The following is a 25500-nucleotide window of genomic DNA, read 5'->3' as shown; positions in this document are numbered from 1 at the left end:
TTGAAGCCACTCTCCCAGTTTGGGGGTCACTGCATCAGGAGCTCCTATCACCATGGGGACCACTGTTGTGTTAATCTCCCACATCTTTTCTCACTCTTCTTTCAGCCCTTGATACTTCTTGAGCTTCTCAAGTTCCTTTTTCCTGATGTTATTGTCACTTGGTATTGCCATGTCTACCACCACAGCCTTGTTCTCCCGTTTGTCCACCACTACCATGTCCGGTTGGTTAGCCATTCCCAGTTTGTCCATCTGTATCTGGAAATCCCACAGGATCTTAGCTTGGTCATTCTCAACCACCTTCGGAGGTGTGTCCCACTTTGACCTTGGGACTTCTAGTCCATACTCGGCACAGATGTTTCTGTATACTATACCAGCCACTTGGTTATGGCGTTCCATGTACACTCTTCCTGCTAGTGTCTTACACCCTGCTGTTATGTGCTGGATTGTCTCGAGGGCATCTTTGCACAGTCTGCACCTGGGGTCTTGCCTCATGTGATAGACCCCGGCTTCTATTGATCTTGTGCTTTGGGCCTGTTCCTGTGCAGCTATGATTAGTGCCTCTGTGCCATCTTTCAGTCCAGCTTTATCCAGCCACTGGTGGGATTTTTCAATATCAGCTCCATAATAGGAGCTGCTGTTTAGAAACGTTCACGCGATTGGAAAGAAGTTGATCCCGCCCCAGCTATCAACTTATGGCCTGCTGGAAGCCTCAGGTCATGAAGACCATTTTTCATGGACCATTCAGACTCATCTGATGATGAATGTAATGAGGACATTTAATGTCTCTCTCTACACATGTTCACACACACACACACACGCACACACACACACACACACACACACACTATTAATAGATAATACATAATAATACTTGATAATATACAATACTTGCATATCAAAACATCAAATGTTTTTCAATGATAAATGTTTTGAATTGGGCTTTTAATATTAGAATCAGTTCAGTTGTACTGAATATTATTTTTCATTTTATACGATATTTCATATTGTAAGGGGCTTGAATTTGAGTTCAATAAACAGAATACTCTGTTTATATTTTTGTCTGAACTGGTTGCATGTTTTCATATAGGGAGCTCCCTTAACAGCACTGAATACTTGAGTGCTACTGTAGGGATACATTATATGCTGCCATTCATAATTAAATCTAGATCTTCCGAACTTTAACGTATCATGGTGAAGAAAAAAAACTGTGATTTCCTGGCAACAAAATTGTGGCTAGTGAAAAGGCTAAATGGCTAGTGACCACTAGCCACAGTGGCCGGTGAGCAAAAAAGTTAATGTAAAGCTCTGATGCACACACACACCCAGAGCAGTGGGCAGCCACGCTAACAGAACCCAGGGAGCAGTTGGGAGTTAGGCACCTCAGCCCAAGGCTGTCCCATATTAACCTAACCACACGTCTTTGAACTGTGGGGGAAACTGGAGCACCCAGAGGAAACCTACACAGACATGGGGAGAACATGCAAACTCCACACAGAAAAGCCCTCACCAGCTGCTGGGTTCGAACCCAGAACCTTCTTGTTGTGAGGCAACCGTGCTAACCACTTACACCACCATGCCACCCAATTGACAGTGTTATTGAGCAGGTGTGTACTTTTAAAAATCTGGGGATGCAGATAAACTGCTACCTGAAATGGAGTGAACATGTGGACTTTTTGTGTGGGAGGTTGGTTCAGAGACTGCATTTCCTCCACAGACTTAGACTGTTTGGTGTGAGCACCGATATGATGTTCATATTTTACTCTGCTGTGCTGGAGAGCATCATCAAATATGGTATGGCAGTGTGGTACAGTACTCTTACAGTTCAGCTAAAGTCCAAGATTTAGAACATGGTAAAAACAGCTATGAAAGTGATGGGCAAGAAAGGTTATCCTTCCCTTCAGTCCATCTATGAAGGCTCTGTAATTAGGCTAGTTCATAGGATTCTAAATGACCTGTCACATATTCTGCATAATCAATATGATCTGTTACCTTCAGGCAGATGTTACAGAGTGAGTAAGTGTAAAACCAACAAACTCAAGCTCTCATTCATTCCAACGTCTATCACACTTCTCAACAAAGAAACAGGATGATTCTGACTTGTATCTTGATACACTTGCACTTTAGCCTAGTATGTCAGTCTAGCACTTTAATTTTTGCATTTTCTATACTAGGACAGGTATTAATGCCTGTTCTACAGGGCATTGAATGACAGGCTTGAAAGAGTGATCCAGGTCCATCGTAAGTTAAGAGTGAACTAAAGGACTACTTTGGCTGCAATGTTGTTTGGGAAAACCACGTTAGCTTAAAGGAGATACGCAGAGCCTTTATTTTAAAATAAATTTCTGAGTGGATAGTATCTCCATCCTTGAGTCTTGTATGCTGCATAAATGGGAATTTAAAAAACACATGTTTTTGAGAGTTAAAATTGACCGCAAAGTTGGCATTCGAGCTGCCCCGCTGAGCCAGCCAGCCCTGAGTGCGTGACATCACAGCAGGAACCCGTTTTAAGGCTGAGGCCTTTTACAGCTATAGACCAAAGTCATATAAATAACAATTTATGGTGAAAGTAAGAAATACCATTACCAACTTGCTCAACTAAGACTGATTTGACTTCACTGATTGTGGATTGACTCTCATTAAAACAGGATAGGTGTTGTAACTTATGCAGCATACATGTATATGCATGCATTTTCACTGATAAAACGTAAAAGACTAATGAAATAATCAGATGAACTGAGAATCACATTATGAAGCAAATTAAATAATCTTATACTGGTAACTTAAATGCACAATACAAGTTACATGTATTAATCTAATAATCGGGAAACCCAACCCAGTTCCCCAGCATGTCAAGTACTCCAACAGACAGAAAGTACAATTATTAATGTCTGTAACGTCTCATCTCATCTCATTATCTGTAGCCGCTTTATCCTGTTCTACAGGGTCGCAGGCAAGCTGGAGCCTATCCCAGCTGACTATGGGCGAAAGGCGGGGTACACCCTGGACAAGTCGCCAGGTCATCACAGGGCTGACACATAGACACAGACAACCATTCACACTCACATTCACACCTACGGTCAATTTAGAGTCACCAGTTAACCTCACCTGCATGTCTTTGGACTGTGGGGGAAACCGGAGCACCCGGAGGAAACCCACACGGACACGGGGAGAACATGCAAACTCCACACAGAAAGGCCCTCGCCGGCCCCAGGGCTCGAACCCAGGACCTTCTTGCTGTGAGGCGACAGCGCTAACCACTACACCACCGTGCCGCCTGTCTGTAACGTAATATATTTAATGTTTGTTTTACTTCCTGATTCGGACCTGTCAGGGAAAATCCTAAAAGGGTTGAATTTTACATGGTGATGCAAAGATATAAGGTTTATCTTCGAGTGGTGAAATTATTTCATGAGTGAGCGCAGTGAAAAGCCTAAAAGTGTTGGTATGCTGTTTGTGTATGAGGAAGAACATTGTTTTTATTATCAGGTTTATTTCCTGGAACTCAGTATGTTAAGGACTTTACAATGTAAGGATATCAAGTTTAACATTCTTTTTTATTAGGTTTATTTCCTGGAACTCAGTATAAAATGACATGTTCCAATGGTGCAGCACTTGATTTTTCAACTCAATCTTTGATATATCCAGCACCATGACGCTCTTCCTGAGGCTTACACTACTCACCCGTAAGTTTCTTCCGTGCTATTCCATATAAAATCCATGGGTGTGTTCAGCTAAATTGGACCTGCATCTTAACTGGAGATAACAATAAGCAATTACTCAAATTGATGTCTTTGAGTAATCTGTCTGTTTTGTGTTACAGTGCTTCTTGCAGCCCCTGACTTGCTTGTTTCTGGAGGTAATGTCTGAATGCAGTCCCACATTTTAAATAGCTTAAAATAATACTGATTTATATAAGAGCCAAAGTCAATAATTCAGGTGGACTTGCAAATGATTTATACTTTCAGAGAATATGATTACCTGCTATGGTGATGTCCAGCATCTCACTTGTGGTAAGTTTAAATATCCTATATTTTCAGACAGCATATTTTAAGCCAATAATAATAATAGCTTTTTGGAAACATTATTACTACAAGAAACTAAATATTGCAAAACTATAAAAAAAAAAAAATTAGGATTTCTATGAAAAGGAGCAGGCTTCTGAGATGCCCTGCCAAAAATCAAGAGATATCCAGAGAGCATTACTTCTGTGGTCAGAAAAGAATGGCCAGACTTTTGTTTGTTTGTTTGTTTGTTTGTTTGTTTGTTTGTTTTGTGTGTGTGCACGTGTATGTGTGTCTCTTCAGGTACTGGACTGATAAAGGTGAAGTCTACTGTATATGGACGTACAGACAACAACACATGTAATGTTGGTCGGCCCCCTTCTCAGGTTGCTAAAACTGACTGTGCCTCAAAAATTTTCACTATTGCTGAAAGGTACAGTGTTATTTGGGTTATAACGTGTCAAACACAAGGCCCATGGGTTAGTTTGCTGATTAGTTTCACTTAGCCCACATGAACTTGGAAAAAATAATCGTGAAATGGCCCGTAGTATACGTGTAGTAGAATATCCTGGAGACAAGTTATCACTGACATCATAGAAGCAATAATCATGTTGTTTCCTCCCCAGCTTCTCTTTTCTCTGTCTCTTGAACTTAATAAGACAGAAAATCCAGCTTGATGTGTAAAACAGCACAACCTATTCTGCCCTTTACTGACTGACACAGGAGACTCCTTCCATAAATGTTAAATAAAATGTCTCCTTCCACAAAACCTTACCATATCCACAATTACTTAATTTTGTTTCTTGAATAATTCATTTATTATTAGTCATAGAATATTGCAGATATTTTATATTAGATATAGACCTAATGTTGCAGTCTGTTATTTATTTCACATTCTGAAGACACAACACCATAACCCTGGTGAGATCATTTGGTCTGTTTACCCCAAACAGATGCAATGGACTAAGAGAGTGTGAGGTGAAGACAAATTTACTTGCCAACCCTGACCCATGTTATGGAACCTACAAGTACTACAACACCACTTATGACTGTATCAATGGCCGTAAGTAGTGCATGATGTAGAGGTGTGTTGGAATCTGTTAAGACAATTTTGGAATTGACATCTAAATACAGAACATTTACAACTGACACACTGATACTGAGCTCATACTCATGGCAAACTGCAGCTATCAATTTTTGTTTGTATTTATAGCTTTGTAATAATTTCATAATAATCTCCCATGGTTTATTGCCATACCAGTTGATCATAGCATTGCATGCACTTTGCTTTTATCTCCTTCCTCTAGAGTTTGTTGTGATCTGTGAGCATGGCTACAGCACACTAGACTGTGGTAAGAACTTCACTAAGTCTCTGTTATTTATTTATTGAATGATTGATTGCTGTTGCCTTTGAACTACAGCAGTTTTATCTGTGTCTCTGCGCAGGAGATGATTCGATTCAGATCATAAATGCAAACTATGGACGTGCTGATTCAGTAACTTGTTCCAATGGACTCTCTAACAGTTTGATCCAGAACACCAACTGTTACGCTCCAAACACACTCCCGACTGTGGCTGCACTGTAACATTTTTTGTTTGTTTGTTCGTTCGTTCGAATAAACGTTTTACCTATTAGATTCACCTTTATTGACTAGATGCACTTGGTGTTCACTAGTTAAGGAGGCCATGTTTTCTTACTTTCATTAAAAGGTGTAATGGACAGCAGAGATGCACTGTAGAAGCTTCATTCAAGCTCTTTACAGATCCTTGTGTTGGGACTGTTAAATATCTCACTGTGTCCTATTTGTGCAATCGTGAGTACGCTGTTTTCTGCTTTTACCATTTAGTAATCTTGGGTTAACAGGAATTAACTAAGGCACTTTGATCTATGACTAAAAGTAGATTAGGGCAAATAACTTTAGAAAACATTGAACCTAGCTTAGTTTCCCCAACAAAGGGTGATTTCATGTTTGTTTGTTTTTAAACCATAGTGTCTTAGTATAAAAGTTACAGATGAGTTTAAATAAAGATTTTTAATAGACGTACATCTATTGTATAACTTGTGTAGTTTTGGTAGTAAGATTTTTTTTTGTATTGAAGGTGTATTACAAAAATTAGGTGAAAATAATATGTAATATATAAACAAAATCATTTCCTACAGGAGAAATTGTGACCTGTGAACACGATACAGCTGTGCTGACATGCGGTTTGTGCTCTTTTCCTCCTTGTTCCTTTGTTACAGTATTTATTTTCCACCTCTTTTATTGCATGTTACATAATAAAGATTACATTAAACAGTATGTATATTACCTATTGTAAAACAAAGATTTTAAGACAATATCCCATCAGCACCAAGTGGATCTTTCCCACACTGCTTTTCTTTAAATAGATCCTAATATTCTATATTTCCCTTGTGCTAAATTCTAATTTTAGGTGTTCGCCGTTTAAAGATCATCAGTGCTAACTACGGCCGAACCGATTCCACCACATGCTCTTCAGGACGACCTGCCAATCAACTCACCAACACAAACTGCTACACGCCTAGTGCATTTGATAAAGTTGCAGCTAGGTAACAGACGCACTAACTTAAGTGTGATCTTTTTTTTATTACTATACATGCCTGTTATCAGCTCCGGTTTCCCCCACAGTCCAAAGACATGCAGGTTAGGTTAACTGGTGACTCTAAATTGACCGTAGATGTGAATGTGAGTGTGAATGGTTGTCTGTGTCTATGTGTCAGCCCTGTGATGACCTGGCGACTTGTCCAGGGTGTACCCCGCCTTTCACCTGTAGTCAGCTGGGATAGGCTCCGGCTTGCCTGCGACCCTGTAGAACAGGATAAAGTGGCTAGAGATAATGAGATGAGATGAGAAGCCTGTTATCATTAAAATACGTTACTTGTCATGTCTGCACCTGCTTGCACTCAAGACTCCACTTCCCAGAATTCACAGTGGCCTTCAGATATGGCTGCCAGGGAGTACATCACCCATCCTGCATGCCACCATTCATAGGCCTCTGATTATTGATTGCACATACGTACCTGTTCACAATCACCACAGCACATGATAAAGGACTGTTTGTTTTTGCAACTAGTGTGAAGTATATACTCAGTTCCTTGTGGCTGATGGTACTGAGTGGTTTGTTATTGTACTTTTGAGCCTGATGGTGGTGATGTTTGGATTTTGCTCTTTCGCCTTTGCCTCTGATACCCTGTTTGTGCCTTGCCTGACTGTTTCTTTTTTCTTTTTTGCCTCATGATTGGGTTTGTTTGCCTGAATAAGCTCTTCTAGCTTTTACCTCTGTCTGTCATCTGCATCCCTGACATTACTAATATTTATGGATACAACTTAAATGAAAACCTGTTTTGCAGATGTGAAGGACAGAACACTTGTGAGGTGCCTGCTACAAACAGTTTCTTCTCTGACCCCTGCTATGGCACCTATAAGTACCTGAAAATTGTGTACAGCTGTGTCTAAATGTGAGTGGGGGGGTTCTCTCTCCATCCATCCTCTGTCTCTCATATACCTAATAAATGAGCTCTGCTAATATTGAGCTCCACATACAGTATACGACTTTTGTATAATATAGTGACCACCATTTAAAGGTGGTCTTTTTTTTTCTCCATAGCTGTATATATTTAAAGATGATAAAAAAAATTGCAAGTCAAAGTCACAATCAGTCTCAAGGTAGTTGATGTAAGAAATAATGAGGCACAGGTATAGAAAGAGGGAGGGATGTCTTTAAAAAGTGGACCAATACTGTAATTTAACACAATATACCTATTTTTCATTAAATGGGTTTTTTTTTAACTTAAGCCAAACTATTTACTATCAAGTACAGTACATGCTGTATGAAAGGTATTTAATGTGCAGAACTACAACTAATCTTTTATCTCTTGTTTTATTGCTATTAACAGAATAATTTGAGGCAAGCCAGCTTTCTCCCCAGTGGCCTCTCTTCAGTCTGAAAAGGACTGCGACTGGATTTTAGATTTGCTACCATGCAGATGTGACCGTGATTGAATTTTGGTGGTGGTGTACTTAATATTTGCATGTTTATATGATCACCTGCTGTAATGATTTTATTTCTGAAGCTTACTTATCTGCTAGTTGATTGCACAATAAAGTATCCTCTAAATGCAAGCATAACATGGATGAGACTTGTGAGTTCATGAGTTCTGTGATTTTAATAAACATTTCAAACACAGTGCTCAAGCAGACCAGTGCAAAAGGTAATCGAAAGGCAGAATACAAGTAAACAGTCTGAGGTTGTCCATCGAATTAGTAAAGAGATATGTAATCCTGGAGTACTTTTAAAGTATAACATCCCATATACTTGTACCAACCGAAGCCAGTGTAAAGAACATCCTTGTAATGGAGAAACTCGACTTATTCAAGTTAGTTATGCAGATGACATCATTCTCTTCTGTAAAAGTGTATCTGAGTTGAACGAAATGCTTAAAGTATTTGATGAGTTAACAAGATTTGGTTTAACCATTTCGACAGAAAAAAACATGTGTTTCAATGTTCTTCCTGATGTTAAGGCATCCAGATCTCTTATTAAAATAAGAGACCCATGTATTGAGAATGTAACCAGTTTCACCTATCTTGGACATACCATCTCCAATGTAGAAGAATATTCAGCATTTACTATTCAACGCATCGTCTCAGCCCACAAGAAGTGGAATGAGATTAAGACAGTACTTGCAGATCGTCGAGTTAAACTGTTGACACGAGTAAAATTTTTAACTACTTGTGTTTGTAGTCATCTTACCTACAGTATCCAAGCCTGTTTTCTTAATGAGGGTCGGCTGAAGAGACTGCATGGATGAATTTTCTTAGAAAACTTGTACGTAAAGTTGATGTCCTCTACCTCCTCCGTCGGCCAGCTTATTATCCCAGCAGGGTATCTGATGACCGGCAGGGCATAGGTGTTGATGGCCCAGACCTTGTTCTTCCTTTTCAGCTGACTTCTTAGGCCTTGCCTTACCCTATAAGCTGCTGGTGGATAGCCCAGTTGGTAGCATCACTGACTTAGTGCACTATGGTGCAGGAGGTCAGGGGTTTGTGCCCTGGTTGAGGCAACTCCAGTGTGGGCCTGTAGGCAAGGCCCTTAATGCTACCTGCCTATTTCATCAGACATAAGAGACAGAAAAACAAGACAGATGTTGCCCTGGTTGAGGCAACTCCAGTGTGGGCCTGTAGGCAAGGCCCTTAATGCTACCTGCCTATTTCATCAGACATGGAGACAGAAAAACATGACAGATGTTGCCTTGTCTAACAAGGTCTGTGTCAGGTGTTGAGGAACCAGGGCAAACTGATGAGAAATGGGCTACTGGAACAAGGTACGGTACTGTATATATATTTCAACATCAATGGTGCCATCCCAGATATGCAAGCTACCAATGCCAATGTGCACTAATACACCCTTATACTATCATAGACGCTGGCTTTTAAACTGTGCACTGATCACCACCGAGCATGTGGTGTTCATGATTTTCAAACAGAATTTCAAGTTTCGCTTTGTTGGATCACAAGACAGTTTTCCACTTCACCTCAATCCAACATAAATGAGCTCCAGACCAGAGAAGGAGGCAGTGTTTCTGGATATGAAGTCTGTTTACTTATGGTTTTAACATAAAATTTGTGGAAATAGTGACAAACTGCGGTGGCACGGTGGTGTAGTGGTTAGCGCTGTTGCCTCACAGCAAGAGGGTCCGGGTTCGATCCCCATGGCCGGCGAGGGCCTTTCTGTGCAGAGTTTGCATGTTCTCCCTGTGTCCGCATGGGTTTCCTCTGGGTGCTCCGGTTTCCCCCACAGTCCAAAGACATGCAGGTGAGGTTAACTGGTGACTCTAAATTGACCGTAGGTGTGAATGTGAGTGTGAATGGTTGTCTGTGTCTATGTGTCAGCCCTGTGATGACCTGGCGACTTGTCCAGGGTGTACCCCGACTTTCGCCCGTAGTCAGCTGGGATAGGCTCCAGCTTGCCTGCGACCCTGTAGAACAGTATAAAGCGGCTAGAGATAATGAGATGAGATGAGCAAAGAGTTCAAGGTGTTGACTTGGTTCCTCAGATCTCAATCCAATCAAGCATCTGTGGGATGTGCTGGACAAACAAGTCTCATCCATGGAGGCCCCACCTTACAACTTACAGGACTTCTGCTGCTAACATCTTGGTACCAGATACCACAGCACACCTTCTATTAGAGTCCATGCCTTGATCAATCAGAGCTGTTTTGGTGGCACAAGGGGGATTTATATAATACAGGTGGTTTTAATGTTATGGCTGATTGGTTGTATATTCTTGAGTCAGTACAATATTTTAGATTTCCAAACATTCACTTTTCAGCACAAAATTAAATGTTAAAGAAAATTGTTTGTATGTCAGAAAAGAAAGCCATATACTACATGAGAGACCACTTTTAAAACACAACAAAACAAACTTAATGAAGGCTGCTGGGTTTTTCTGCAAAAATAAGAAGCAAGTGTGATAGTCAAACCCAGAGGAAAGGAAATTTTAAAATGAGATCTCTTCTCTTTCTCAATTGTTTCTCCTAGACAATAATGAGATCATAGTGATATTAAAATGAGATTATTGCTTTTGTCTCCTGCTTCTCAGGTTTGTCTCTGGAGCAAAAGAGTTAAGTTATCTCATTGTAGACTCCCTTTAATCTACAAATGAGTTCTCAACAATGTTTTAAATAATGCTCAGTGTTGACCAATTTATACATCTCATACTTTACTCAGGCTGATCCACCAGAGAGCTCTGTCTGTAAACTCACACAATTCTCATTTCAGATCTATTTGGTGAGTCTCAGATTAGGCTCCGTCAGTTTTGTAAAAGAGGTCTCTATACAATCTTGAACCATTCTCATTCTAGTCATCTCAGTTTAGTCCTTTTTTGATTTACAAAAGAGATCTCAGCAAAGGCTTAAACAATACTCAGATTAGAGGTCTGCGCGGGACAGAATTTTCAGTCCCGCTCCCGCATTGTGCAGTCCTGCTCCCGCAAAGAATTATGATTTTCAGTCCCGCTCCCGCCCGCGCCTGCCATATTTTGTCCCGCTCCCGCCCGCAAATCCCGCATGATGCAGACGTTCGCGTTATTTCTCACGAAAGTTGAAATTAGTCAACTAATAAGATAGTCTTAGTCGTGGCTCAGTCAACTAAGGTGCCATACCATAAATCCGGGGACCCGGGTTCAATTCTAACCTGAAGTCATTTCCCGATCCCTCCCCGTCTCTCTCTCTCCAGCTCATTTCCTGTCTCTACACTGTCCTATCCAATAAAGGTGAAAAAGCCCCCCCCCCCCCCCCCCCAAAAAAAAACCCTAATATTTCTTTTGTGACTCCTACTTGTCTCATTGCTATGTCTCATCTTTTGCTTCTTTTATTTCTCCTAAGGCAAAATTAGGAGAAAGAACTGTGACAAAAGTAATACTTAAATGATCCTTAAAAGAGAATCACCATTTTGTCTCCTGAGCAACAGAAGGGATACAAATGAGAAACCAAATTTTCCTCTGGGAAGTCTCCAGAAGAACTGTGGTTTATTCTGCAACGTGCTGAGTAAAACTTACAGCTCATTTCCTCATAGAACTGCTCTAATTGTACATGAGATTACTAATTTTTAAAGCAAAGTGTTGTCACACCAAATACTGACTTTGCTTCATTTATTACTGTTTACTCCTCTTTATAGTATTTTTAAATGTAGAAACACTTCTAATCTCATCTCATTATCTCTAGCTGCTTTATCCTGTCCTACAGGGTTGCAGGCAAGCTGGAGCCTATCTCAGCTGACTACGGGTGAAAGGCGGGGTACACCCTGGACAAGTCGCCAGATCATTGCAGGGCTGACACATAGACACAGACAACCATTCACACCTACGGTCAATTTAGAGTCACCAGTTAACCTAACCTGCATGTCTTTGGACTGTGGGGGAAACTGGAGCACCCAGAGGAAACCCACGCCGACACGGGGAGAACATGCAAACTCCGCAGAAAGGCCCTCGCCGGCCACGGGGCTCAAACCCGGACCTTCTTGCTGTGAGGCGACAACGCTAACCACTACACCACCGTGCCGCCTGTAGAAACACTTAATTTAATTATTTTTGAAGGCATCTTTGGTTTCTATTATTACTTTGCATGTGGCAGTACTATACATATGGTAAATGTTTACCAACTGAATGTTTACCAATTGGTAGACAATTGAATCTCAGTGATTTTGACAGTGGCATGACTGTTGGTGCCAGATGGGCTGGTTTGAGTATTTCTGCACTGTAACTACTGATCCCCTGTGATTTTCATGCAAAGTAGTCTCTCAAGTTTACTCAGAATGATGCAATAAAGAAACCCCATCCTGTTTGGCAGTTCTGTGGACGGGAATGCCTTGTTGATGAGAGAGGTCAGCAGACTTGCCAGATCACCACTCTGTATAACTGTGGTGAGCAGAAAAGCATCTCAGAATGTACAATATGTCAAACCTTGAGGCAGATGAGCTACAACAGCAGAAAACCACATCGGGTTCCATTTCTGTCAGTCAAGAACAGACAGTTGAGGCTGCACAGGTTCACTAAACTGAACAGTTTGGAAAAATCGAGCCTTGTCTGTTTGGTACAGCTGGTAAGGTTAGTATAGCATGAATTCATGGACCTAATCTGGCTTGTGTCAATAGTCCAGGCTGGTAGATGTGGTGTAATGGTGTAGGGACCCTCCACTTACAGGATGTTTTTGTTTGTTACCCCCTGCCCAAACGAAGTTTGGCAAGGGATATAGAAACGGGTTCCAGCCAGCCGGCCGGCTGTCCAGCCAGCCGGTCATGTTTTCGTTTCCACACTGAAAAAAATGGCCTGTTAAAAAATTTTGTACATCGGTTGCACTTATTAAAATCATATCCACTAAGACCAATTAAGTCATGTTCAGAAAACAGAACATGACTTAATTGGTCTTGGTGGATATGATTTTAATAAGTGCAACCGATGTACAAGATTTTTTTGTGTTAATTTAAAGTGCTGATGACACGTTTTTGACATCTTTGGCGATGTTTTATAACATAAAAAGTAATTCCCGATGATCCATATATTAATTCACGAAGGCGCCTATTTTACAAGTTATGATAAAAAACGCGGTTATTTGGGCAAATTTGACAGGGCTGCAGCACCCAGGAGACGAAAGAGGAGGAGGAGCTATATGACGTCAGCGAAAGAACCTTCCTCCTAACTTACCAGTTTGTTGTTGATGCGACAGGTGTTCAGTTTATCATTATTAGTATTATTATTATACATTTTATATATATATATATATATATATATATATATATATATATATATATATTAGTTATTATGCCTTCGCATTGTGTTGCCGGCTTTTGCTCCAAAACCCACAAGGATGGGGTAAGTTTATTCAAGTTTCCCAGAGATCCCGAGCTGCATGCGAAGTGGGTGAAGCAAGTCAGGCGCACTTGTGACAAGTGGGAGCCCTCACCAACATCCGTCCTGTGCTCTGAACACTTCGATTTGGATTGTTTTGACACCCTTCCCAGCTTAAAAGAATCTCTTGGGTGTTCAGTTCAGCACAAACGTGTGTTACTACCATCAACAGTGCCTACACAGTGTTGCCAGATTGGGAGGTTTCCCGCCCAGTTGATAGGTTTCAAGTGTATTTTGGTGGGTTTTGAACATATTTTGGGCTGGAAAACGTCAGCAGTATCTGGCAACAGATACTGCTGACGTTTTCCAGCCCAAAATATGTTCAAAACCCACCAAAATGCACTTGAAACCGCTCAACTGGGCGGGATTCCTCCCAATCTGGCAACACTGCCAGTATTCTGGAGGGGGTCTACTAGTAGCTATGCCGGATCCAAAGACAGTCCTCCTGTCAGAACATGTGTTGTGAAACGACATAAGATAAAAGGTACGTAGAGCTATAGATTCTACATGATAATCATAAATGTAATCATAAAGTCGGCATGATATCAGTCATGTATTTGCTTGTGAAAGCTTGCAGCTTTCATGTAACTGCCGCCTAGCAACGAGAGGCAAAGGGTAAAGAGGGTAGGCTATCATAGATTCTATTCGGAAGAGATCAACACAATTCCAGACTCCCAGAAGAGGAAGAGCTAGCACTAGAGAGTTCACCGGCGTTTTCATGCACCATTTCCATTGAGTAGAACCAGAGTAGAACAGCCAGTGAACCGCAGTGTGTTCTTCCGCTGACGTCACAACATGGCCGCGAGCCATGGACCCAGTTTTCTTGCGCTGTGCAATTAAAATTTGGATATTTGCGTAACAACAGCTTCTTTTCTCGTAATTATAACAGAAATCTAACATGTTTGCCATGTTGTATAGTTTATTTAAGAAATTGCATAGAGTCATGTTCGTGTCATCAGCCCTTTAACAGGCCATTTTTTTCAGTGCAGGCCATATCTTTAAAACTACTGAAGATATCTTCATGAAACTTTGTATACAAATCAAGCAATATGTGAACTACTGCCATTTGCTATTTTGGATTTTTGAAAAAAAGTATTTTTCAAATTTTTACATAAAAAATAGATTTTCACGTAGTTTCTAAGAGCAATGTTCGTTTCCAAAGCATATATCCAAAACTATTCATGATACGGATTTGAAACTTGGTGTACATGTTAACAAGGTGATGTAGATGTGCCTTTTTATACTAAGAAATTTGAGAAATTTTCATTTCTCATGTTTCCATGGAAACAATTTCAGACTTAGTTTCTCAGGTTAGTCTTAGGGGTAGGTTTTGTTTCCGGAGCTTGAAGACTATGAGTGGTATGGTCTTGAAAGTTGGTATATGTGTAATGTATATGTGCCTTTTGATACTAAGAAATGTGAGAAATTTTAATTTTTAGCTCACCTAGACCAAAGGTCCGGTGGGCTTATGCCATGGGCTGCTGAGGTCAGTATTAAGAGGTAGGGTTGGTTTCCTGCAGCAGAACTTGAAAAATATGACAAATAATATCTTGAAACTTGATATATAGGGCGGAGGATAGAGATGACCCTGTCTTTTTGTTTGTTTATTTGTTTGTTTGCTTCTGTGTGAACACTAGAGACTGCTGTGTGTGAAAATCAGAGGGGATCAGCAGTTTCTGAAATACTCAAACCAGCCCATCTGGTACTAACAACCATGCCATGGTTAAAGTCACAGAGATTACATTTTCCCCATTATTATGTTTGATGTGAACATTAACTTAAGCTCTTGACCTGTATCTGCATGATTATATGCACTTTGCCACTGCCACATGAATACATGATTAGTTAACTATATGAATGTGCAAGCGTACAGGTGTTCCTCATAAAGTGGACAGTGAGTGTTTCTATATATTTTGCTTTACTAGATGTTTTCAGACGTGCTTGTGTTTCACTTGGCTGCTGGTGACAATCTGTGCTCCATCTGTCTGTCTTATGATTAAGTCAATGTCAGGTGCAAATAAACAGATGGTGATTAGAGCTTCATGGTCTTACATTTCAGCTAGATGTCAAACTGATTTTATAAACAAATATTTATTTAAAAACTAACCTGATAGCATTGAAGGTTATTGAGCTGAGATAGCTTTGGATTTTACTTTCCTAATTTTATGCAACTAGAATCATTGTGACATGAATCAGTGTCAAACTGGATTCACAGATGATGGTTTTCAGAAGTAAGTACAGTAGTCTTTGAGGAGGAAAGACAGGCCTGAGGAACTCCAGTTTGTCAACAAATGGGTGAGAAAATTATTGAAATGTTTAAAAACAATATTTCTCAAAGAAAGATACAAAGGGATTTGGATATTTCACCTTCTATGGTGCATAATATTATGAAACGATTCAAGGAATCTGCAGGAATTTCAATGTGGGCACAAGCCTAAGCTGAACACCCTGTGATCTCTGATTCCTCAGATGGTACTGCATCAAAAATTGTCATTCATCTATAACTAATATAACCACATGGACGTGGGAGTACTTAGGCAAATTTTGTCAAGCACTAAATTACAGAATTACATCCACAACTGTCAATTAAAGCTTTACGCTGCGAAAAGGAAGCTTTATGTTAATTGTGTCCAGAAGCACCATCGACGTCTCTGGGCTCAGAGGCATCTGGGATAGACCATCACACAGTAGAAACGTGTATTCTCGTTAGACAAATCAGTATTCCAGGTCTTTAATGGAAGAAATGAACACTGTATGCTCTGAACCAAAGACAAAAAAAGGACCATCCAGACTATTACAGCAGCAAGTTCAAAAGCCGGGGTCTGTCATGGTATGGGGTTGTGTCACTGAGAAATGTAATTAACACTTCTGTGATGACAGCATTAATGCAGATAAGTACATTGAGATTTTGGAGAAACATATTCTGCCTTCAAGATGGCATCTTTTCCAGGGATATTTCAACAAGACAATGCAAAACCACATTCTGCATACATTACAAAGACTGCGGAAGAAGAGGGTGCCTGTCCCCTCTGTCCCCAGTAGAGAATAGAAAATGAAAATAAAATGAAAAATATTAAAACGGTGACCCCGTACTGTTGCATACCTTAAGACCTGTTTGCAGGAAGAATGGGACAAAATAACACCTGAAACACTTCATCACTTGGTGTCTTCAGTCCCTAAACATCGTGTAAGTGTTGTGAGAAGGAATGGAAATATTATCTCATCTCATTATCTCTAGCCGCTTTATCCTGTTCCACAGGGTCGCAGGCAAGCTGGAGCCTATCCCAGCTGACTATGGGCGAAAGGCGGGGTACACCCTGGACAAGTTGCCGGTGTTCTGAAATTTCTTCCTACCTGTAATTTCTTCCTACCTATAGCGGAAATTTATAGCTGCGGAAATTTATAACTGTATCTGATATTTTGTCCTACCTATAATTTCTTCCTACCCGTAGCGGAAATTTATAGTTGTATCTGATATTTTGTCCTACCTTGTGAAAATATCCTACCAGCACATATATCTTCTTCCCTCTGTGTTCAGGGTGGTAGCAAATTATTATAGACATCAAACCCCTATAAATATCTGCTTCCCTCCATCTTTTAGGTGGTAGCACATTATTATAGATATCAAATCCTCATAAATATCTGCTTCCTCTGTGTTCAGGGTGGTAGCAAATTATTATAGACATATAACCCCTATAAATATCTGCTTCCCTCCATGTTTTAGGTGGTAGCACATTATTATAGATATCAAATCCCCATAAATATCTGCTTCCTCTGGGGGGGTGGACAGGCTTCACTGCGTCGTAGTCCAATGCATAGGCATTGGACTACGTTGAGTGAAGCCTGTCTCCCCACACACACACACACACACACACACAGGGGAGGCATTGGACTACGATGCAGTGAAGCCTGTCCACCCCCCACCCCCCCCAGAGGAAGCAGATATTTATGGGGATTTGAGATCTATAATAATGTGCTACCACTTAAAACATGGAGGGAAGCAGATATTTATAGGGGTTATATGTCTATAATAATTTGCTACCACCCTGAACACAGAGGAAGCAGATATTTATGGGGATTTGATATCTATAATAATGTGCTACCACCTAAAAGATGGAGGGAAGCAGATATTTATAGGGGTTTGATGTCTATAATAATTTGCTACCACCCTGAACACAGAGGGAAGAAGATATATGTGCTGGTAGGATATTTTCACAAGGTAGGACAAAATATCAGATACAGCTATAAATTTCCGCAGCTATATAGGTAGGAAGAAATTTCAGAACACCAGGTCATCACAGGGCTGACACATAGACACAGACAACCATTCACACTCACACCTACGGTCAATTTAGAGTCACCAGTTAACCTAACCTGCATGTCTTTGGACTGTGGGGGAAACCGGAGCACCCAGAGGAAACCCATGCGGAGAACATGCAAACTCTGCACAGAAAGGCCCTCATCGGCCACGGGGCTCGAACCCGGACCTTCTTGCTGTGAGGCGACAGCGCTAACCACTACACCACCATGCCGCCCCTGGAAATATTATAATTTGGGAAATGCTTTACCAAATTCATGAGCTAAAACATCAAATAATTTGCTGTTGTATTGTTTGAGTGCAATACAGGTCAAAGATTATTTACAAATTGCTGTTTTCAGTTTTAATTTCAATTTCAGCGTGCTTTTTCTGATTTGGGGTTCTATCTATCTATCTATCTATCTATGTGTGAAAAGTGTCAAAGCTCAGAGCACCACAGACACTTATAAACAACAAAATATATATATATACACAACCCCAATTCCAAAAAAGTTGGGACAAAGTACAAATTGTAAATAAAAATGGAATGCCATAATTTTCAAATCTCAAAAACTAATATTGTATTCATAATAGAACAGAGACAACATATCAAATGTCGAAAGTGAGACATTTTGAAATTTCATGCCAAATATTGGCTCATTTGAAATTTCATGACAGCAACACATCTCAAAAAAGTTGGGACAGGGGCAATAAGAGGCTGGAAAAGTTAAAGGTACAAAAAAGGAACAGCTGGAGGACCAAATTGCAACTCATTAGGTCAATTGGCAATAGGTCATTAACATGACTGGGTATAAAAAGAGCATCTTGGAGTGGCAGCGGCTCTCAGAAGTAAAGATGGGAAGAGGATCACCAATCCCCCTAATTCTGTGCCGACAAATAGTGGAGCAATATCAGAAAGGAGTTCGACAGTGTAAAATTGCAAAGAGTTTGAACATATCATCATCTACAGTGTATAATATCATCAAAAGATTCAGAGAATCTGGCAGAATCTCTGTGCGTAAGGGTCAAGGCCGGAAAACCATACTGGGTGCCCGTGATCTTCGGGCCCTTAGACGGCACTGCATCACATACAGGCATGCTTCTGTATTGGAAGTCACAAAATGGGCTCAGGAATATTTCCAGAGAACATTATCTGTGAACACAATTCACCGTGCCATCCGCCGTTGCCGGCTAAAACTCTATAGTTCAAAGAAGAAGCCGTATCTAAACATGATCCAGAAGCGCAGACGTCTTCTCTGGGCCAAGGCTCATTTAAAATGGACTGTGGTGAAGTGGAAAACTGTTCTGTGGTCAGACGAATCAAAATTTGAAGTTCTTTATGGAAATCAGGGACGCCGTGTCATTCGGACTAAAGAGGAGAAGGACGACCCAAGTTGTTATCAGCGCTCAGTTCAGAAGCCTGCATCTCTGATGGTATGGGGTTGCATTAGTGCGTGTGGCATGGGCAGCTTACACATCTGGAAAGACACCATCAATGCTGAAAGGTATATCCAGGTTCTAGAGCAACATATGCTCCCATCCAGACGATGTCTCTTTCAGGGAAGACCTTGCATTTTCCAACATGACAATGCCAAACCACATACTGCATCAATTACAGCATCATGGCTGCGTAGAAGAAGGGTCCGGGTACTGAACTGGCCAGCCTGCAGTCCAGATCTTTCACCCATAGAAAACATTTAGCGCATCATAAAAAAGAAGATACGACAAAAAAGACCTAAGACAGTTGAGCAACTAGAATCCTACATTAGACAAGAATGGGTTAACATTCCCATCCCTAAACTTGAGCAGCTTGTCTCCTCAGTCCCCAGACGTTTACAGACTGTTGTAAAGAGAAAAGGGGATGTCTCACAGTGGTAAACATGGCCTTGTCCCAACTTTTTTGAGATGTGTTGTTGTCATGAAATTTAAAATCACCTAATTTTTCTCTTTAAATGATACATTTTCTCAGTTTAAACATTTGATATGTCATCTATGTTCTATTCTGAATAAAATATGGAATTTTGAAACTTCCACATCATTGCATTCCGTTTTTATTTACAATTTGTACTTTGTCCCAACTTTTTTGGAATCGGGGTTGTGTGTGTGTGTGTGTGTGTGTGTGTGTGTGTGTGTGTGTGTATATATATATATACGGTACCCCTTCAGAGGTGTCAAAATTGCTAACAAGAAAATCCTGGTGAAAATGTTACCACCAAAGGTATTATTGAAGTGATATTTAAGTGCATTCTATAGAAATATTTGGCTGTTTTTGCAATCAACTTGGTGTTAAAGATTATTTTCTATTATTATTATTGTTGCTATTTAGTTTTCTGTCAGGTCCATATCAGATGTTATGACTTCGAGTGAGAGGCAGGGTACACCCTGGGATGTTACCAATCTTGAGAGCTAACACAGAGATAAACAAACATTCACACCTATGGGCAATTGGACAGTGGGAGGAAACGGGAGCCAATCATTTTGTGATTTGGAAATCATTAATGATTAGGAATATTGTTACCCAATCATACAGTCATGATTATTTCAATTGTTATCCATAATGTCAAGTTGGCAATGTCCTCCCTTTGTGTGCTTGTGTGTGTGTGTGTATATATATATATATATATATATATATATATATATATATATATATATATATATATATATATATATTGTGTGTGTGTGTGTGTGTGTGTGAGTACTGTGCAAAAATCTTAAACACTGTACTTTTTTCATATAAACTTTATTTGCTATTTTATGACTTCTACATTATCGAGTCAATAACAACATTCTATAATTCCAACATTCGTTTTCCAGCAAAAAAATTAATATTACAGAAAAAATGTTTGTATCTGAGCAGCATATCACATAAGAGACCACTTTTCAGATTAAAAAGGAAAACAGATGAAGGCTGCAATTGGACTTGGACTCATGCATTAACTGCATTCGCATTCATAAATTGGAGACAAGGACTCTGATTTTTTCTTTTTTTTGTAACATGCCATAATAATTTGGCATACGATATTTCTAAAGGCACGGCTGCGGAAAAAGAGGGTGCCTGTCCCCTCTGTCCCAATAGATGTGGTAAATTTTAAAACAACATATATGACATCGATGACCCCAGACTGTTGCACAGCTTAACCCCAGACTGTTGCACAGACCTGTTTGCAGGAAGAATGGAACAACATAACGTTTGAAATGCTTCATCACATGGTGTCTTTTTTTGGAAAGTGTTACAAGAATCAAAATTGAAATAGTTGTTTATTTTGAACAAACAATAAAATTCACGAGGTAAAATATCACAGTGGTATATATATATATATATATATATATATATATATATATATATATATATATATATCAAGAAGGTCCGGGTTTGAGCCCCGTGGCCGGCGAGGGCCTTTCTGTGTGGAGTTTACATGTTCTCCCCGTGTCCGCGTGGGTTTCCTCCGGGTGCTCTGGTTTCCCCCACAGTCCAAAGACATGCAGGTTAGGTTAACTGGTGACTCTAAATTGACCGTAGGGGTGAATGTGAGTGTGAATGGTTGTCTGTATCTGTGTGTCAGCCCTGTGATGACCTGGCGACTTGTCCAGGGTGTACCCCGCCTTTCGCCCGTAGTCAGCTGGGATAGGCTCCAGCTTGCCTGCGACCCTGTAGAACAGGATAAAGCGGCTACAGATAATGAGATGAGATATATATATATATATATATATATATATATATAAAAGCACCACTTAAACTTTACATGACCTTACATGATTGCGCAAAGATATGAAGTTTATCTTCGAGTGGTGAATATATTCACGAGTTAGTGAAGTGAATGAGTGAATATATTTTCAACACAAGAAGATAAACTTCATATCTTCATGCCACCATGTAATGTTCTTTATATTGTATTGACAGAGCCACAAAAAAAATACGCAATTTAATCAAAAGTATTTTAATTTTGAACCGGTTTGCTGTTTTTGCAGCGTGTCTAGTCAGTGGGAAAACACTGGGAGTGACATCATCGGAGTGATATATCGGAAAATACGTAAGTCGTTCATATCCACGATGTATTTCGTATGAAAAATACAAGGTTTTCAACACGAGAAGAACTTCATATCTTCAAACCAACGTGTGATGTTCTTTTTATGATATAGACACATTCACAAACAAAAAGTACCCAAATTTATCAAAACAATTAATCGATTTCCTCATGAGTGACATATAGAGAATTATGTCATGGTTTTGGATATCTATGTCCTGGATGTAGCGTGTATGAAAAATATGAGTGGCATATTTCCCAATATAACACCTGTATCCATACTAAAATACAGTGGACCAACACCAGCAAATGACATGGCACCCCAAATCATCACAGACTGTGGAAACTTCACACTGGACTTCAAAGACCTTGGATTCTGTGCCTTTCCACTCTTCCTCCAGACTCTAGGACCTTGATTTCCAAATGAAATGCCAAATTTACTTTCATCTGAAAAGAGGACTTTAGACCACTGAGCAACAGTCCAGTTCTTTCTCTCCTTAGCTCAGATAAGATGCTTCTGATGTTGTCTCTGGTTCAGGAGTGGCCTGACATTAGGAATGTGACAGTTGTAGCCCCTTTCCTGAAGACATCTGCGCATGGTGGCTCTTGATGCACTGACACCAGCATCACTCCTCCAAGTTCCCCAAGTTCTTGAATCGACTTCTCTTGACAATCCTCTCAAGACTCTGGTCATCCCTGTTGCTTGTGCACCTTTTCCATTCAGCTTTTCATTAATGACCTCCTTGTGGAGGGTGTTGATGATCGTCTTCTAGACAACTGTCAAGTCAGCTGTCTTCCCCATAATTGTGGTTGCATGTACTGAACTAGACTGAGAGGTACACAGTATTTATACTGTTTTAGTCAAACTCAAAATGAAATATTTCCATATTTTGCGATATGTTTTTTTTTTTGGTGCTTTAGGCAATAATTATCAAAATTAAAATAGAAAAATGCTTTAAAAAATTTAGTTTACATGTAATAAGTCTAGAATATATGAATATATCAAATTTTCAGGGGCCGCACGGTGGTGTAGTGGTTAGCGCTGTCGCCTCACAGCAAGAAGGTCTGGGTTTGAGCCCCGTGGCCGGCGAGGGCCTTTCTGTGTGGAGTTTGCGTGTTCTCCCTGTGTCCGCGTGGGTTTCCTCCGGGTGCTCCGGTTTCCCCCACAGTCCAAAGACATTCAGGTTAGGTTAACTGGTGACTCTAAATTGACTGTAGGTGTGAGTGTGAATGGTTGTCTGTGTCTACGTGTCAGCCCTGTGATGACCTGGGAAGTGCTGAACTTCTAGACAACAAAGTTCTAGTGCCAAATGAACAAGTGACAGAATAACAGTGTAGTATTCTGTTGAAGTACCAACACTCAGTAAACAGCCAAGGAAATAAGCCAACCAGACAAATGAAGTGACAAAGTACAACTAGACTGCATTTCTGCAGAGAAAATGCAAAGTGTGCTTGCTGAGCTGTAGCAGAACAGCTATCATGCTAAAAGCTAGCATACCAACATGCTAATGCCAACATGCTAATGCCAACATGCTAACAGTTAGCATACTAACATGCTAACAGTTAGCATACTAACATGCTAACAGCATACTAACATGCTAAAAGCTAGCATGTTAACATGTTAATGCTAACATGCTAATAGATAACATGCTAATAGATAACATGCTAACAGCTAGCATTCTAACATGCTAATGATTAACATGCTATTTGTTAAAATTCTAACACTTTAAGGCTAATATGCTGGCAGCTATCATGCTAACAGCTAACAGGCTAACATGCTAATGGCTAGTATGTTAACTTTTAGCATGCTAACACGCTGAGGGTGACATGCTAACAGCTAACATGCTCAGGCGAACTTGCTAACAGCAAACATGTGAACTCTGCATGCTACCATGCTAATCCTAACATGTTAATAGCTCTCATGATAACATGCTAATGGTGAACATGCTAACAACTCGCGAGCTAACAGCAGGCATGATATCGTAATGGGTAACATGCTAACAGCTAGCATGGTAACACATGAATGCTTATATACTAATTGCTATTGTGTGTGCATGTAAGTATTCCTAATAAAGTGGCCATTGAGTTGAAGTTGATTTGCTGTCAAAGTCTCAAATGAGCAGATCCTTGCCAAATGCATCATCACCTATGGGGGAAGGGAGGAATGACTCAGTCAAGCTTCCATTGATTAGCAGCAAAATGGAGAAAAAATGGATGGATGAAAGGCAAGACAAAGACGAGTGAGGGTCAGAACCGATATCATGTGTGTGATGGTGATTTGGCCTGAGTTGCCGTATGAAGTTTGGTGGATGTGTGGTGAAGTGTTACTGAGCAAAACTCCATTCATTTGAATGGGGCCAAAAATCAATGGAAGCCTATGGAGGTAAAAAGAGATCCGTGAAAACCAAGGAAAAGACAAGTGCAGGTCTCAGATGAGGGGATGGATCTGTGCAGGGACTTGGCCTGAGGCATCAAGTGAAGTTTCTTGAAGTTTGGTCACTTGGTTAAAAAAACTGATGGAGAGTGAAAGTTTTTCTCCTGAAACACCATTCATTTTCAATGGAGCCAAAAATCAATGCAAGCCTATGGAGGAAAAAGGGATGAGCAAAAAGAAAGGAAAAATATGAGTGTGGGTCAGAACCGATTGCATGTATGTGTCGGGGGAGTTGGCCTGAAGTATCACATGAGGTTTGGTGCATCTGCGATGGAGCGTGTCCGAGTAGGACAATTCGATTCATGAGCCCTATTCATTCTTTATGGGAAAAAAAACAAAAGAAAAACGACAAGAACAAGAGAATGGGCACGTTGATCCAAAAGCTGTATACAAGCATACTACACCACTTCGGGCCAGACGTCTCAGAGTTGGAACGGTGTCTCTATCTTGAACGCCCTAGGAGGAGTAGTGGATCCAAAAAACGTGTCGGAATGAGGCAGAATAAGTAAACTTAAGAAGAACAATAGTGTGCTTGCCTTTGGCTGCTGAGCAAGCACACTAACTAAGTACAACACTTTCATCTCAAGTGCTATTGATATGCTTAAGAGGAATTAGCACTCTGTTTTCATTCTTTGCACTAACCTGGATCTTTGTACACTGGCACATTTGCCCCTTTGCATATTTGTACTTGGTATGAAATTTCCATTTCCTTTTTTTTTGTTGATGTTGTTGATGTGGTCCTTTGTATTTGTCATTATGCTGCATAACAAATTTCCCCTAATGGGACAATAAAGAGAACTTGGACCTGAACCTGAAAGTAGGAATGTCCCTGAAACAGATGTTGTCTGGATTTTTTTTTTTATTAAACCTTTATTTTACCAGGGATAAAAATCACATTGAGATTAAAATCTCTTTTACAAGTGAGCCCTGGCCAAGAAGGCAGCACACAAAAACAGCATTAAGAACAGAATAACAATCATCACACACACTCACAGAACAAAAAAAAAGACAACAAAGCAAACAGAAAATTTAAAAACAATAACAGACTGACTGATACACTCGGTTAAGACAAGCTTTGAAATCAACAACTGAAATAAAAACCTCAAGTTTTACTTGTCTCTATAGCTCATTCCATGCTGTTGGAGCACTACAAGCAAAGACAGTCTTACCAAACTCAGATTTTGCCTGCACAACATCATACAAGATATATCTACTTGACCGTAGATTGTACTGAGATGTACTAGGTGTTAAAAGAACAGATATATAAGGAGGAAGTTGGCCAATTATTGCTTTGTACACAAAAATTAACCAGTGTTT

The 25500-nt window shown here is 40.2% G+C and overlaps 1 protein-coding gene across 1 annotated transcript in view; it reads left to right on the top strand.

The window, feature by feature from the left end:
* The first annotated feature begins 3561 nt into the window (after positions 1–3561).
* The window catches only part of LOC132893497 (uncharacterized), a 40194-nt gene continuing 18255 nt past the window's right edge, over positions 3562–25500 (top strand). Inside the window, exons 1-11 of the mRNA XM_060932693.1 lie at positions 3562–3683; positions 3821–3856; positions 3966–4010; positions 4305–4434; positions 4955–5064; positions 5309–5353; positions 5448–5583; positions 5712–5815; positions 6163–6207; positions 6435–6570; positions 7372–7476. Of these exons, the coding sequence (XP_060788676.1) occupies positions 3650–3683; positions 3821–3856; positions 3966–4010; positions 4305–4434; positions 4955–5064; positions 5309–5353; positions 5448–5583; positions 5712–5815; positions 6163–6207; positions 6435–6570; positions 7372–7476 (926 nt within the window). The 5' untranslated portion in view covers positions 3562–3649. The remainder of the gene's footprint in view (positions 3684–3820; positions 3857–3965; positions 4011–4304; positions 4435–4954; positions 5065–5308; positions 5354–5447; positions 5584–5711; positions 5816–6162; positions 6208–6434; positions 6571–7371; positions 7477–25500) is intronic.

This window comes from Neoarius graeffei, chromosome 10, assembly GCF_027579695.1.
Source record: "Neoarius graeffei isolate fNeoGra1 chromosome 10, fNeoGra1.pri, whole genome shotgun sequence".
Classification (NCBI taxonomy): domain Eukaryota; kingdom Metazoa; phylum Chordata; class Actinopteri; order Siluriformes; family Ariidae; genus Neoarius; species Neoarius graeffei.
This window is presented reverse-complemented; position numbering and strand designations above follow the sequence as displayed.